Below are 13,477 nucleotides of genomic sequence, written 5' to 3' on the forward strand. Positions count from 1 at the left end.
TTATTTATTATACATAAGTACACTGTAGCTGTCTTCAGACACACCAGATGAGGGCATCAGATCTCATTACAGATGGTTGTGAGCCACCATGTGGTTGTTGGGAATTGAACTCAGGAAGGTTGTTGCTCTGGAAGAGCAGTCAGCTCTCTTAACCACTGAGCATTCTCTCCAGCCCAGCAAATGTCTTTAATCCCAGCATTTGGGAGGCAGAGGAAGGTGGATCTCTAAATTGGAGGCCAGCCTGGTCTACGGAAGAAGCTCCAGGACACAGAGAAACCCTGTCTCAAAACGAGCAAAGAACAAAAACGAAGACAAACAGAAGCTCCAGGGATATAATTCAGTGGGTTGAGTTTTCCTAGCATAGACGAAGCCTTGGATAGATGAGATCCTGTCCCAACACCTTCTCAAAGGAGTACAGCTGGGCTGTTCCCTTGGCTGATGGCACAAGGTCTCAGTCGTGTGTAGCAGTATCTTCTATTCACCTGATATAATTGCTGACTTGGAGGTTTACTTCCTCTGTCTGCTAATCTAGGCCTAGTCCTGGAAGCCTTCTAGCCTCCACACAATCTTATCTAGACCTAGAATGTTTTTAGCCTCTGAGACTTGCTGCTGAATAAGCTCACCCTTTCTAGCTCTTTCTGAACTCTGGCTAGCTGGTCAACTCAGATATTCTGGCTCAAAACTCCTGTCCCCACTGACTGATTCAACCTGACTTTTCTCTGCTTCTTCTGAATTGCTCTACTTGGCCTCATACTAACTTTGGCAATCTTTTCTAATCTTCTGGCTTCTTCTTAATCTATGAATGGTTCTATCTTCACCTGTATCTAGCGTATAGCTTGTTCTCTCTCTCTCTCTCTCTCTCTCTCTGTGTCTCTCCTTCACCTCTCTGCCCTGATCTCTTTTCTCTCTGTTCTCAAGAGAGTTGGGCAAATCCTATTTTTTCAACTCTTTCTATCAACTCTTTCTCTGATTCATCACTTCATCTGTCTTTCATTTAACATCCCTTTTAAACATAGGTATTTCTTTCTACAAACTAACTTTATGGTCATTGTTTGGGATTAAAGATGTGTGCTAAGGACATGAGTGTATTCCAGCCAGAGCAGCCATGTTGCTGTATTAAATATCTCTACCCAGTTGTTTGCTGGGCACATCTCTTTTTCTTCCAAAATGGAAATCAAACCACAAGCCTCAAACATGGTGCATGTTGTATACCCACAGGCTACACCCTCATCCTGGAATCTATTTCAACAATCTGGAAGACACTCTGCTATTTAGTGGATTTTTTTCCTTAAATACATTTTTTTTTCTTTTTTTTTTTTTTGGAGCTGGGGACCAAACCCAGGGCCTTGCGCTTGCTAGGCAAACGCTCTACCCCTGAGCTAAATCCCCAACCCCCCCCTTAAATACATTTTTATTAGCTGTTTGAAAATCTCATACAATGTGACGACACCCAAGGAAGATATAGTCATCTTTATCTGGAGAGATGCTTAGGGTAGGGAGATCTCTTAGAATTCAGGAGAGATAAGAGTGGTGAGGCATGGACCTCAGATACTTGAAATATGATATACCAGTATATCATATTTGCTTTGTACACAGAACCATGAAGCTATGAGTTGGTAAAACCACAAGATCACGGAACAGTGCAAAACTTCAGCCTCCTTAAAAACGTTATTGCTTGCTTCAGCAGCACATATACTAAAATTGGAACGATAAAGAGAAGATTAGCATGGCCCCATGCCTTAACACTCTGGAGGCAGAGGCAGGATATCTTGAGTTTGAGGCCAGCTTGGTCTACAGAGTTGAGTTTCAGGATAGCCAGGTATATACAGAGAAACCCTGACACAAAAAAATCAAACCAAAACCAAACCAAACCACCACCAACAAAACCCAAAAATTTTGTGCATGGCGTAGCGGCACATATTTTTAATTCCAGCATTCTGGAGGCAGAGACAGGAGGATCGCTGTAAGTTCAAGGCCAGTCTGGTCTACATGGTGAGTTCTAGGACAGCCAGAGAAAGCTGCATGTCTCAAAAGACAAGCTGTGTTTTAATTAATTTAGCGTGTGTGTGTGTGTGTGTGTGTGTGTGCGCGCGCGCGCGCGCCTTGGCATAAATGCAGGGGTCAAAGACAACCTTCAGGAGTCGGTGCTTTCTTTCCATCCTGTGGATCCTGGCTGTCAGACTTGTGGGCAGGTGCTTTTACCCACTAGGCCATTCAATGTCCAATGTCACTTCAATCAGCTGTTCCTTCAGTCTGTGTTAACAAAACATTCTGTGCTGTAGCCATTGTTCTAACCCACCAAATAGATAACTCATGAAAAACAAAAACGAAGACTGACTGCCCCAAGCATGGAGCTTATTTGTTTGGACATAATTATGATATCCTGTTAATTATATCTGCAGGATTGAAGAGGGGGTGATCCTAATTACAGAGGCTTCCCCATGGGAGCGCCCCATGAGTCAGAGCTTGTCTCCTAAGTCCCAACTTCTCAGCAGCGTCTCTTTCCGAACTGTTCATTGGCAGCACAAGAAAACTTCAGAGTTCTTGTAGGTACAATTTCCCAAACGATAAAGGAATATTAGGCAAGAGAAAAGATCTTCTTGCTACGCAGGGTTGGCAACGAAGTTTTGTTACCATGGCAACCAATGGTCTCCTGGGGCCGGGGGCAGCAGTGGCGCGCGTGTGCATTCACCTCTTTCCTTCCTGGTTCGCTCAGATTTTGCCCCCCCCCCCTTAAACTGAAAGAAAGAGAATAGAGCTCCGGACTCTAGTGTGATGGGCGCAGGCCTTAGCGAATGGAAGTGTGGTCATGCCCAAGGCCAACCAATAAAATATGAAGTTTGTATTTGACAGGGTCCGCCCTCTTTTCGCTTGGACCTGAATAACCTGACCCTGACAGAGTTTCCGTAGGAGCGATGGTTCTTTGAGCCAATGAAAGAAATGATTTGGGGCAGGGCCGATGAAGGGGCGGGACAGATTTCTATGGCAATGTCTGAATGACAGCGACCCAAGCCATTAGCTGTAGCTCTCTGGATATACCGACAGAGTGGGCGTGGTGGGGTTTTGTCAGGGCACCGACTGGGACCTGGAGAGGCGGGAAAAAAAGAGCAAGAGAGAAATGAGTGTTAGCCAATAAGAACAGCGCGAGTTTCATAGCAACGGAGGAATGACGGCGAGTTGGGCCAATAGAAGGTTGAGTTGTCTGTCTTTCCGGCCGAGGGGAGGCGCGGCGGCTGTGTCTGACGAGAGCCGGAGGAGGCGGTGGGTGGAGGTGGCGGCTGCAACGCGGGTGCCGGAGGAGGAGGAGGAGAAGGAGGAGGAGGAGGAGGAGGAGGAGGAGAAGCGGGTGAGGGGCGGCGCGGGGCCCGACTTCTAAGCCCCCTCTTGGCCCCCGCGCCGCCCAGCCTCCCAGTCACCCCCTGACCCGGCTGTCCCCGGGCCGGTCCTCGAGCCTTGCTGTCCCAGTCTCCAGCACCGCGGATCTACGCGCTCCTCACTCGTAGCCTTCCCTGCACCCTTGGAGCCCATACAGACTCCTCTTACTCTCAGGTCTTTCCTTGCACCTTAGGGGTCGCTCCCTGCCCCACCAGGGCCCATCCCCGCCACCTTTTCCTGTATCGTAACCTACCCTGTCACACTCAGGGCACTTCCTGACTCCTGTCTCACTATCCTGGCCTCTGAGGCCCTTCCTCTGACTCTCTGAGTCTCCCCAGCTCTCTAGTACAACCTTCCCAGGCTTTAGTTAGCTACTTAGCTCCCTCAATTCCCTTCTCGAACCCCTAGGATCTTTCAGGTTTCCATCACTTCAAATCCCCCAGGAGTTCCCCCAAACCCTGCTTGGAACCGCTAAGCCCTTCCCTTGGACCCTGGGCGTATCTACCCTTTGGATTTCGTGGGCTCCTCCCTTGCAACCGCAGGTGCCTTATTCCTCTCCTTCCCCCACCCTGCACTCCCCGCAAATCCTTCTTGACTTCCCTCCATGTTTCTCTCCCCTTTCTCTCCCTTCCCATCTTATTCCCAATACCTGGCTTTGTCTTTTCCCAGCTTCCAGGCTTTTTTCTAAGCATCCTTTTCATTTAACTCAGACTTGTCTTTTTTTCCAGATCTTTCTCCCAGAATGGCAGAGTGTGTCTGCCACACTCTGCCTCCTTGCTCTCTCCCAAAGCGCAGAATTGTCAGACACACCATAGTGAGGGTACTGGGTAACCAACCTGTCCCTCTGTTTTATTTGATTTGGTTTTCTGAATCTTTTTTTCCCCTTCTTTGCCTCCTACCCTTTTGTTTTGACTTGTTCCTTCTCCCATTCTCTCTATTCCTTCTTCCCATTTAGGTCCTCTTGAGGGCCTCCTCTTTGCTGGAATCCTCCGTTGGGAACTAGGTACTGAATCCTTCCCCTAATGACTGCCTGGGTTCCACCCACAGCCTTTTGACCACTCCCCAGAGGAGGGTGACCTTGGAGGGAGGTGATGAGGACAAGAGAATCAACCTAGCAAGGGTCAGCAAAGGCAGGCAAGAAGCTCAAAACATAGAATTCATTTTACCCTTTCCCTTGATGAGAGCCCAGCTATCCTGACTCCTTCCTGCAATCCTAAGCCTTTGGAGTTGTCTCCTACTGCCAATTAATCTTCCTTCCCCCTGGGTACACAGGGACCTGTCTCCTACATGTGCACTTGGCAAGGTGGTCTTTGTGTGTACTGACGTCCGTGAAAGAGTACGTGTCCTGGGAAGGTAGTGTGTGTGATTGGGGTCATACATCTGTTTTGCAAGAGGGGAGGGAAGTACTTAATGCACAAGAGACTGTATTTCTCAGGGTTTCCTCACTCAAAAGTACCTGTTGGGTGTTATTCTTGCATAAAGCCCTGTAAAGTCAATATTGAAACACCCGCCCCATACTCTCCTACAGATAAGCAGGCCCTGGGGCCCACAGACATCCCATGTAGCTTCTGAGTGGCATATCCATGTGCCCTGTTCTGTGCCAGAAGCAGCATGGTTTATAGAGCACCATGGGGCCTGACCGAGTGACAGCCCGAGAACTGTGCGAGAATGATGACCTGGCCACCAGCCTTGTTCTTGACCCCTACCTCGGCTTCCGCACCCATAAGATGAATGTCAGGTGAGGGGGAATTTGGGGGTAATGGGTCCTGGGTCCTGGACCCTTTCTCTTGTATTTTCATAATTCTCAGCCTGGCCTCCCTGAAGCTTTGGGTGAGGACCATGGGCCTGGAAGTTCCTGGAACCCAGGCATACCCTTTCTCCCAGCCCTGTGCCCACCCTCCGACGACAACACCACCTTCGCTCAGCACTGGAAGCTTTCCTAAGGCAACGGGACCTGGAAGCTGCATTCCGGGCCCTGACACTGGGAGGCTGGATGGCCCACTACTTTCAGAACCGTGCTCCTCGGCAGGAGGCTGCCCTCAAGAACCACGTGAGGGAGCCTATGCCTGACCCTGCCCTGCACTGTACACTCTCTATTTAGCTGACAGATTCTAGAGCTCTCAGGAATATAAGCCCCAGGTCCAAGACTGCCTTGCCACTGGGGACAGCCTAAAAGGAAGGCTCAGAATCCTAGAAGAAGAGAATTGGGGGGCGGGTGAGCTGAGATGAGTCCACCCTCCTCTTCCTTTGACAGATGAGGACACCTAGACCCAGAGAGGACCCAGGCCACACAGTCAGTGACAAAGTAGACCTGGTCCAAGAGAAAGAGGACCCTGTGGTTGGCCCTGCTCATCTTCCTGCCCTCCCCCACTCTTCTCTCAGATTTTTTGCTACCTCCGCGCCTTCCTGCCTGAGAGTGGCTTCACCATTCTACCCTGCACCCGCTACTCCATGGAGACCAATGGGGCCAAGATTGTGTCTACCCGTGCTTGGTAAGGGGGCTGCTGGGAGCAGAGACCCAGTCAGTCCCTCTGGGTGAGGTAGGACCCAGGGGAAGTAGGGTTAGTGACACAGGAGGACCTGGTGGATTTGAGAGAGAATGAATGGAGGATGCAGTGGCTGGCCCTGCACCTCAGAGCTCCTGGTCCCAGGGTGCTTCTGTGTGAAAGGTCCTCATCCCCAGCAAGGATTGGGAGGCATTGCTCAGAGCCCCATAGCCTAGACTCTTGGCAGGAAGAAGAATGAGAAGCTGGAGCTGCTGGTGGGCTGCATTGCAGAGCTTCGGGAAGAGGATGAATACCTACTTAGGGCAGGCGAGAACGACTTCAGCGTCATGTACTCCACTCGAAAAAGGAGTGCCCAGCTGTGGCTTGGCCCAGCTGCCTTTATCAACCATGGTGAGGGCAAGGCTAGAGAGAGGATGCTGGGGCAAGGGGGGTGGGGGGAGGCAGGCAAGTGCATGAGACAAGGTAGAGGGGCTGTCTTCAGTTGCTCACTCTTTCTCTTTTCTCTCTTGTCCACCCAATGGCGACAGACTGCAAACCCAACTGCAAGGTGAGACCTTCAGAGTGTGAAAAAGGTGGGCATGTGGGAATTGAAATGCAGGGAGGGATGGTTTTAGACTATTTCACCTGATGAGGTAATTTCCTATCCTTTCAGTCCCTCGTAGTTGGTTGCAGTACCTAGGGTGGGCAGCATGGGAAGACGTGTGCCCTCAAGGACATCAGACAGGGAAGAAGGGGCGTCAGTTTTGGCAGAGCCTGGGTTACTGACTGAAATAGAGGCAAAGGAGTGGTGGAGAGACAGATTAGCAGGTAGCTAATCTCACCAGACAGCTTTGAAGGCAGAGGCAGGGAGAAGCCAAGAAATTCCAGGAGGCCAAGGACCTCTGCTTAGAAACTGGATGGAAGGGCAAAGTAAGGGAGGAGGAGGTAACTGGCCTGAACCTGTTGCAAAGGGTTTTGGAGGTCCAGTGGAGTGAAGTAGTCTCCTGTCCTAGGAGACTGAGGCAGAAAAATTCTAAGTTCTAGATTAATCTTGGCAACTTCAGTGAAACTATATTTCAAAAGGGCTAGGGATGTAGCTCAGGGTAGGGTGCTTGCTTCATGTGTGTAAGACCCTGAGTTAGTGCCACAGAAACAAAACAGAGAGAGCTAGGGGTGTAGCTCAGTGGTAGTGCTCAGTGGTAGCCTCACATATGAGTGGCCTGAGATCAGCCCACAGGACCAACACGAACAAAAGCAAAGTTTTTTTTTTTTTTTTTTTTGGTTCTTTTTTCGAGCTGGGGACCGAACAGGGCCTTGCGCTTCCTAGGCAAGCACCACTGAAACCCCAAAAGCAAAGTTTTAACCTTTTTTTTTTTTTTTTCTTTTTTCAGAGCTGGGGACTGAACTCAGGGTTTGCGGTTTGCTAGGCAAGCGCTCTACCACTGAGCTAAATCCCCAACCCACAAAAGCAAAGTTTTAGTTGAGCACCCTGCCTTGTATCTGTGAAATCAGTGTTTGGGAGACAGAAGCAAGAGGATTACAAGTTGGAGGCCAGGGGTTGGGGATTTAGCTCAGTGGTAGAGCGCTTTACCTAGCTTGCGCAAGACCCTGGGTTCGGTCCCAGCTCTGAAAAAAAAAAAAAAAAGCAAACAAGTTGGAGGCCAGCTTGGTTACATAGTGAGTTTCGGGTCACCCAAGACTATATAGTAACAAGGTCCTGTATTCAAAAAACTAAAAAAGGGCTAGAAAGATGGCTCAGCAGTTAATAACACTCAGTGGCTGCTCTTCCAGAGGACCTGGGTTCAATTCCCAGCACCCATGTGGCTATTCACTCCTGTGTGTAGGTCTAGGTATAGGTCAAGAGCTTTTTTTTTTTTTTTTTTTTTCCGGAGCTAGGGGACCAAGTGCTCTACCAGGACCCCTTGGTCAAGAGCTTCTTTTTTTTTTTTTTTTTTTTGTTTTTTTTTTGAGCTGGGGCCGAAAGTGCTCCTACCACTGAGCTGAAATCCCCAGCCCCGTCAAGAGCTTTATACCCTCACACAGACATACATGCAGGCAAAACACTAATGACTGTAACATTGTGTGTGTGTGTGTGTGTGTGTGTGTGTGTGTGTGTGTGTGTGTAATTAAGTAATGATAAGGGAAGGGAGTCTCCCTGAAGTCCCCATTTGTGTTCTGTCAGGACACAGACCTCTGGTCCCCTGTGGGAGCACCCATGGCATGAGTAAGGACCAAAGCTCAGTTTCCTGACTCAGAACTAGAAAGTTATGGCTGTATGGCCTGGCCTCAGGTTTCTCCTGTTGACGCCCCCTAAGACTGTTGTTGGGGTCAGGTGGTGGACACCTGAGAATGCCCAAGACTTGTTCCACATTCCAGAGGCTATTGAGATGAAAGACACACAGCCCTCACTAGGCCCTCTGCCTTGCATGCAGACACGGAGTGGAACAGAAAGCAAAGGGCACCGTGCACACAGTTGTCAGCTTGCTGACTGAGTACAGTGGTCTGGAAGCAGCAGGCTCTGAAGGAGCAGAGTTTTCCTACATGTTGAAGAAAATCAGAAGCACAGGAGGGCAAGACATTTCATACCATGTGGCTCAGACTGTAATGAGGCACCCCATAACCAAAGATGGTGGCCGTCTGACCACTGAACCTAGCAGCATGATGGGAGGTTTGGTTTCCAGATGGCTATGGCAGCAGTGTGTCGTAGGCTCAGTGGAAAGGGAAGAAGTGTACAGAGTGAGGGTGGCCTTGAGATCGGCAGGTGATGAATCTTGAGGTGACGAAGACCGACTCAAGGAAGAGCAGCAGGATGAGAGGACAAGGATCTATGAGGTGCTACTTTCAGGCACTGGCCAGTTGGCCTGGAGGCCATCAGGCAGGGAAGCATCTAGGTTCACTTTGGGTGTCAGGTTTGAGTGGCCGGTTGGCTAGATAGCTAGATGGTGACCATGTTCCCTCCCACATAGAGAGTGCAGAGGTAGATGTAGATGTGGAGTCTATAGGGTAGCCTCAGGATGCGTGCTAAGAGCTGGGCTGGAGGATGGGAATCTGGCAGCAGAGTGAACATAAGCCTTAGGAGAGTGGGAAGTAGCCACAGAGGTGGAGTGGCCCCTGAGGGACTCTGCTGGGCCTATGGGGTAAGTCTAAGGGGTGGAGCCTGGTACTTAGCTAGCAGTCAGAGGAAGAGCACTGCATCCCGCCTGGAGGTCAGGTTAGCTCACTGGCTGACAGGGAGGGGTAGACACAGAAGGCGATCTCTTAAGGAACTCTGTGGAGAACAGGCTCAAGCCAGGGTAGCTACCAATAAATGGTAGGGTAGGAGTGGGTTCCTTAGCTGTGGTCTAACTCATTACAGAACCCTTGGACCTGGGTGCCTGGCCAGGTTGTGGAGCTGAAGAGCTCCTGCCCTGCACTCCAGACTAGGGTGCTGAGGGGGCATGGCCTCAGTTTGTGCCCTCAGATGGGAATACTGCCTGTGTGAAGGTGCTACGGGACATTGAGCCGGGGGATGAAGTAACTTGCTTCTATGGCGAGGGCTTCTTCGGTGAGAAGAATGAGCACTGTGAATGCTATACCTGTGAGAGGTAGGCACGGACTGAGTGGGCAGGGTGTGTCAACGGTTGCTGGGCTGGGATGCGTCCTCAGGATTCACCCTAAAATATGTCCAGCCCAGCATCTCCCTTTGCCCTTTTCTGTTCCTGCAGGAAAGGCGAGGGAGCTTTCAGACTTCAGCCCAGGGAGCCGGAGCTGAGGCCACGGCCCCTGGACAAGTATGAGCTCCGAGAGACAAAGAGGCGTCTGCAGCAGTGTTTGGACAGCAGCCAGCAGAACCTGCTGAGCCTGCGGGCCTGCTCCCACCTGTCCCCACTGCGCCCTGACCCATTCTGTGGTGAGCATGCCTGTTCTCTAGCCTTTGGGTCACTTTTTCTGATCTGTCCAGAGAAAGAACTGCCCAGGTCCTGTTGACTGACTTTCACTTTTTCTGTCTTCTCTGACCTCCCAGCTGCCTGCCAGCCCTCATGCCTGCTGCCTGTCAGTCCCCACATGGACTACTTGCCCCTCTGGCTCCACTGGGTGCCTCAGCCCCAGCCCAGAGTACGTCCCCGGAAGCGCCGCCGTCGCCGCCGCCGTCGCCCCAGGACCCCCCAGGCTTCATTGTCCCCTGACCTGCACACTGCCTGTGTATCCCTACACCGATGGGGAGGCTGTGGTCCCCACTGCCAACTACGGGCTGAGGCCATGGTGACCCTACACCTGCTCCCCCAGACTCGCTGGACCCCAAAACAGGACTGGTACTGGGCCCGACGCTATGGGCTACCTTCTGTGGTGCGCGTTGAACTTTCCCCTCTAGCCCCAGCCCTACCAGCTGCTCCTGCTCCTGCTGGGAACCTAGGTCCCACCCCCACCCCTGACCTCATACCTAAACAGGCCCTTGCCTTCGCTCCTTTCTGCCCACCTAAGCGCCTCCGGCTAGTGGTCAGCCATGGTTCTATTGATCTGGACATCAATAGTGGTGAGCCATGATGGGCTGCTTACAGGGAGCCCTGAATGGAAGGTAGAGTCTCTGTCTTGGACCCCTCCAGAAGGGAAAGAGGAAACTGACCCTTAACCCAGGTCTGATCTTGGGAGTGTGTTGTTGGGGACATCCCTAGAGAGTTTGATCCTTGTTGCTCTATGGTTGCTGACCCCTGAGCCAGCCCCAACTCAGCAGGGAGCCCTGGCCATTTGATGTCCCCATCCCTGTCCCTGCCCCCACCTCAGGACTGTAGGAGTCATTCCCCTCCCCTCAGCCTCTTCCTCCCCAGGGAGCAAAGCCATAAGGGGGTGGGGGCCACTCCATGGCAACTCTCCAGAAGGCCAGGCCTCAGGAGGTGGAATTGACTTGGGGGTTTGCCTTCCCAAACTACTCCCAGAGTGGGGAGTAAGTTGGCGTTCAGCTCTGCAGTTGATGGAGGTATGGGCTGTCAGATGGGGTGGGTTGTACCCAGGGACACTACCTTGGCTCTGAACATGGGTCTCAGGGAGGCCAGGTGTGACCTCATCTTTTTCACGGTGCTATCCCTGGTGCTACTGGGGTGTAGGGGAGGCTCCCTCTCCTCCCCACACCAGAATGGGGTATGATGGGGGATTGGAAGAACTTGAACTTTTTATTAAAACATTGTAAGCCCTTAAGAGTTTTTTATGTTGGAGGGTGAGATCTCAGCTTGGCTCATGAGGTGGCATGCCTGGGAGACTGCCAACTACCCCAATATGCCTTAAGAAGGGAGAGGGCAGTGGGTTCTAGGGACCGCTGGAATAAGATAAAGGCCTCTAACCGCACATACAATGCTTGTAGGACATGACCAAATGCATTCTCTGCTGTGGGGAACTGAGAAGATAACCAATAACTGATGACCAGGAGGGAAGCAGAGTGTCTTGCCTGAGGCCATACTGGGACTTGTCTCTTCTCAGCCAGATCTCAGCAGGGCCTGGTGTGGTGGCACCCCTTTAATCCCAGCACTAAAGAGGCAGAAGCAGACAGATCTGTGTGAGTTCAAGGCTAGCCTGATCTACACAGGGATCTGTCGAAAACAAACAAAAAACTGTACTTGGGGATGGGCCTCAGGAGCAGGTTGAGAGGAGATGATACAAATGGGACCAAGAAGCTCAGCCCTGCTGAGGGGTGGAGGGAACCTCATGTAGCACAGCTGTCCTCAAGTTTCCTTCTTGTACACTAGGAATAAAACAAGCTGGGGATGTAGTTCAGCTTTAGAGGGCTTACTAAGCAGGTACCAAGCCCTAAATTTGATCCTTCATACCAGGAAAGAACCAAGAAAGAAAAGGACCAGCATGGAAACTGGTACCGTCTCAGTGGGGCTTTCCCCATCCTGTTTCTCCTTAGAGAACCTCGGAGGTCGATCTGATGGCTCCCAGAGCATAGGATCCTATGAGGAGAACGAGCGTCTGGAAATGAAGTGGGGTCTTGAAGATTTAGAGGACAAAGCCGGAAGCAGCAGAGCCATTTTAATGTTCTGGCCTCTCTACCCAGGAAGCACATGAAACCCCACCAGTGGTCCCAGAAAGAAATAGATTTCAGAGGAACTACAGGGCTCAAGGGAAGAGGAAAGCAGGGCAATCAGTCTCAAATCCTCTAAGCAGGGGAGGCTGCTAAGAGACAGGGTATTGCCCTGGGATCATGGAAAATTGACCCCAGTGGATGTAGGTGGGGAAACACTAGCTGGGAGGCCTAGAGAGCTTGAAAATTTGTGGTGGAAGCAAGTAGTCCAAGTGGGGGTTGGCAGGCAAGCTGTGACCCGGCTCCTTGTGTAGGTCAAGCATGGGCAAAGTTGGCCAAGATTATAAGAATGGCCCGGAATGGACGGGCAATGGCAGCACACACATTTAATCCCGGCACTTGGGAGGCAGAGTTAGGTGGCTCTCTGTGAGTTTGAAGCCAGCATTCTCTACTTGGAAAGCTTGATGCCAGTCTGGCCTTAAAACGTTGTAAAGACACAGGAAGTAGTCAAGTGACAATGACAAGAGGGATTATGAACCTGAGTAGGAGAAGAGATAGAGGAAGGAATGGGCATTGGGAGAATACGTAACTCTAGACCCAGGACTTGGTGGGACAAAAGATGGGTGCCTAGCTGATTGTCATGTGCTCCAGGCACCTAACTGGGTGATGTTATTAAGTCTTTTTTTTTTTTTTTTTTTTTTTTTTTTTTGGAGCTGGGGACCGAACCCAGGGCCTTACGCTCCTAGGGCCAGCGGCTCTACCACTGAGCTAAATCCCAACCCTGTATTAAGTCTTTAGGGAGCATTTAACCTCTTCCCTGACAGTGCCCTCTGGTCAACTGCTGTTCTATCTGCAACACCACCTGTCGGGGTGTCGAGTGACCAGTATCTTTCTGAAGCCTTATCATTACCCTGTACTTCCTGCCCCTCCCTCTCAGGTTGTGGTCAGACAGTTCTGAGGCCAAGGTCTAGATGTAGTCATCCCAGGCCATGTGGGGCGTGCCTTGATGGGTGATGAGCAGCCCATGGGGCAGGTGGTAGACAGGTCATCAAGGGTGGGGCCAGCCAATCCTAGGAGCTCAGCCACCCTTCCTATACTGCTTCTGACAACCTGAGTCTTAGCCATCATGATATACAGCTGGAGAAACTGAGGTTGGTCACCTAGGAAAATGACTTGCATAATCAAAGTTATCTTTGAACCTGAGAGTTAAATGTAGTCAGTCACCTGAGGCCTCAGACTCAGTCTGAGGATTACTTCAGGTCTGGCTGGAGGGTTGATAGCTGGGGGTAACAGCAGGTGCCAGCACAACCAGCTAGAGGCCTCTGTCTCTGTTTAGGATTACTAGTACTGGGCTTGGTGGCTTTAATCCCAACACTTGGAAGATAGAATTAGAAGGATTAAGAGTTCGAGGCTAGCATGGCTACAAGAGACTATATCAGAACAATAAACAAACGGTCTTGAGGATGAAGAGAAGGCTCAGGGGTTAAGAGTGTTTATTGTTCTTCCAGAGGACCCCGTATTAGGCTACTCACCATTTTCCCTAACTCCAGCCTATGGGGGGCATCTGATGTCCTCTGCTGGCCACCCCCACCAGTGCCCACCCACCCACTCACACATTTTT

The 13,477-nt window shown here is 50.9% G+C and overlaps 1 protein-coding gene and 1 pseudogene across 6 annotated transcripts; both read left to right on the forward strand.

Annotated features, from left to right (window-relative positions):
- The first annotated feature begins 1,675 nt into the window (after positions 1–1,675).
- Positions 1,676–1,734, forward strand: LOC116894900 (annotated as a pseudogene).
- A 1,535-nt stretch (positions 1,735–3,269) lies between these two features.
- On the forward strand, positions 3,270–11,033 carry Kmt5c (lysine methyltransferase 5C). 6 transcript variants are annotated; one of them, XM_032894494.1, is made up of 9 exons: positions 3,270–3,346; positions 4,980–5,113; positions 5,260–5,425; positions 5,758–5,867; positions 6,109–6,272; positions 6,410–6,429; positions 9,309–9,445; positions 9,566–9,750; positions 9,865–11,033. In XM_032894494.1, the coding sequence occupies exons 2-9, from the start codon at positions 5,004–5,006 to the stop codon at positions 10,383–10,385; spliced, it is 1,413 nt and encodes a 470-aa protein (XP_032750385.1). In that variant the 5' UTR covers positions 3,270–3,346; positions 4,980–5,003; the 3' UTR covers positions 10,386–11,033. The 6 variants fall into 6 exon arrangements, with proteins under 6 accessions (XP_032750385.1, XP_032750383.1, XP_032750381.1 ...); XM_032894492.1 differs by having other exon boundaries at positions 3,331–3,346; positions 4,904–5,113; XM_032894490.1 differs by lacking the exon at positions 3,270–3,346 and adding an exon at positions 3,353–4,728.
- Positions 11,034–13,477: the final 2,444 nt, after the last annotated feature.

The sequence above is a fragment of the Rattus rattus genome, chromosome 2, assembly GCF_011064425.1.
Source record: "Rattus rattus isolate New Zealand chromosome 2, Rrattus_CSIRO_v1, whole genome shotgun sequence".
NCBI classification, from domain to species: Eukaryota; Metazoa; Chordata; class Mammalia; order Rodentia; family Muridae; genus Rattus; species Rattus rattus.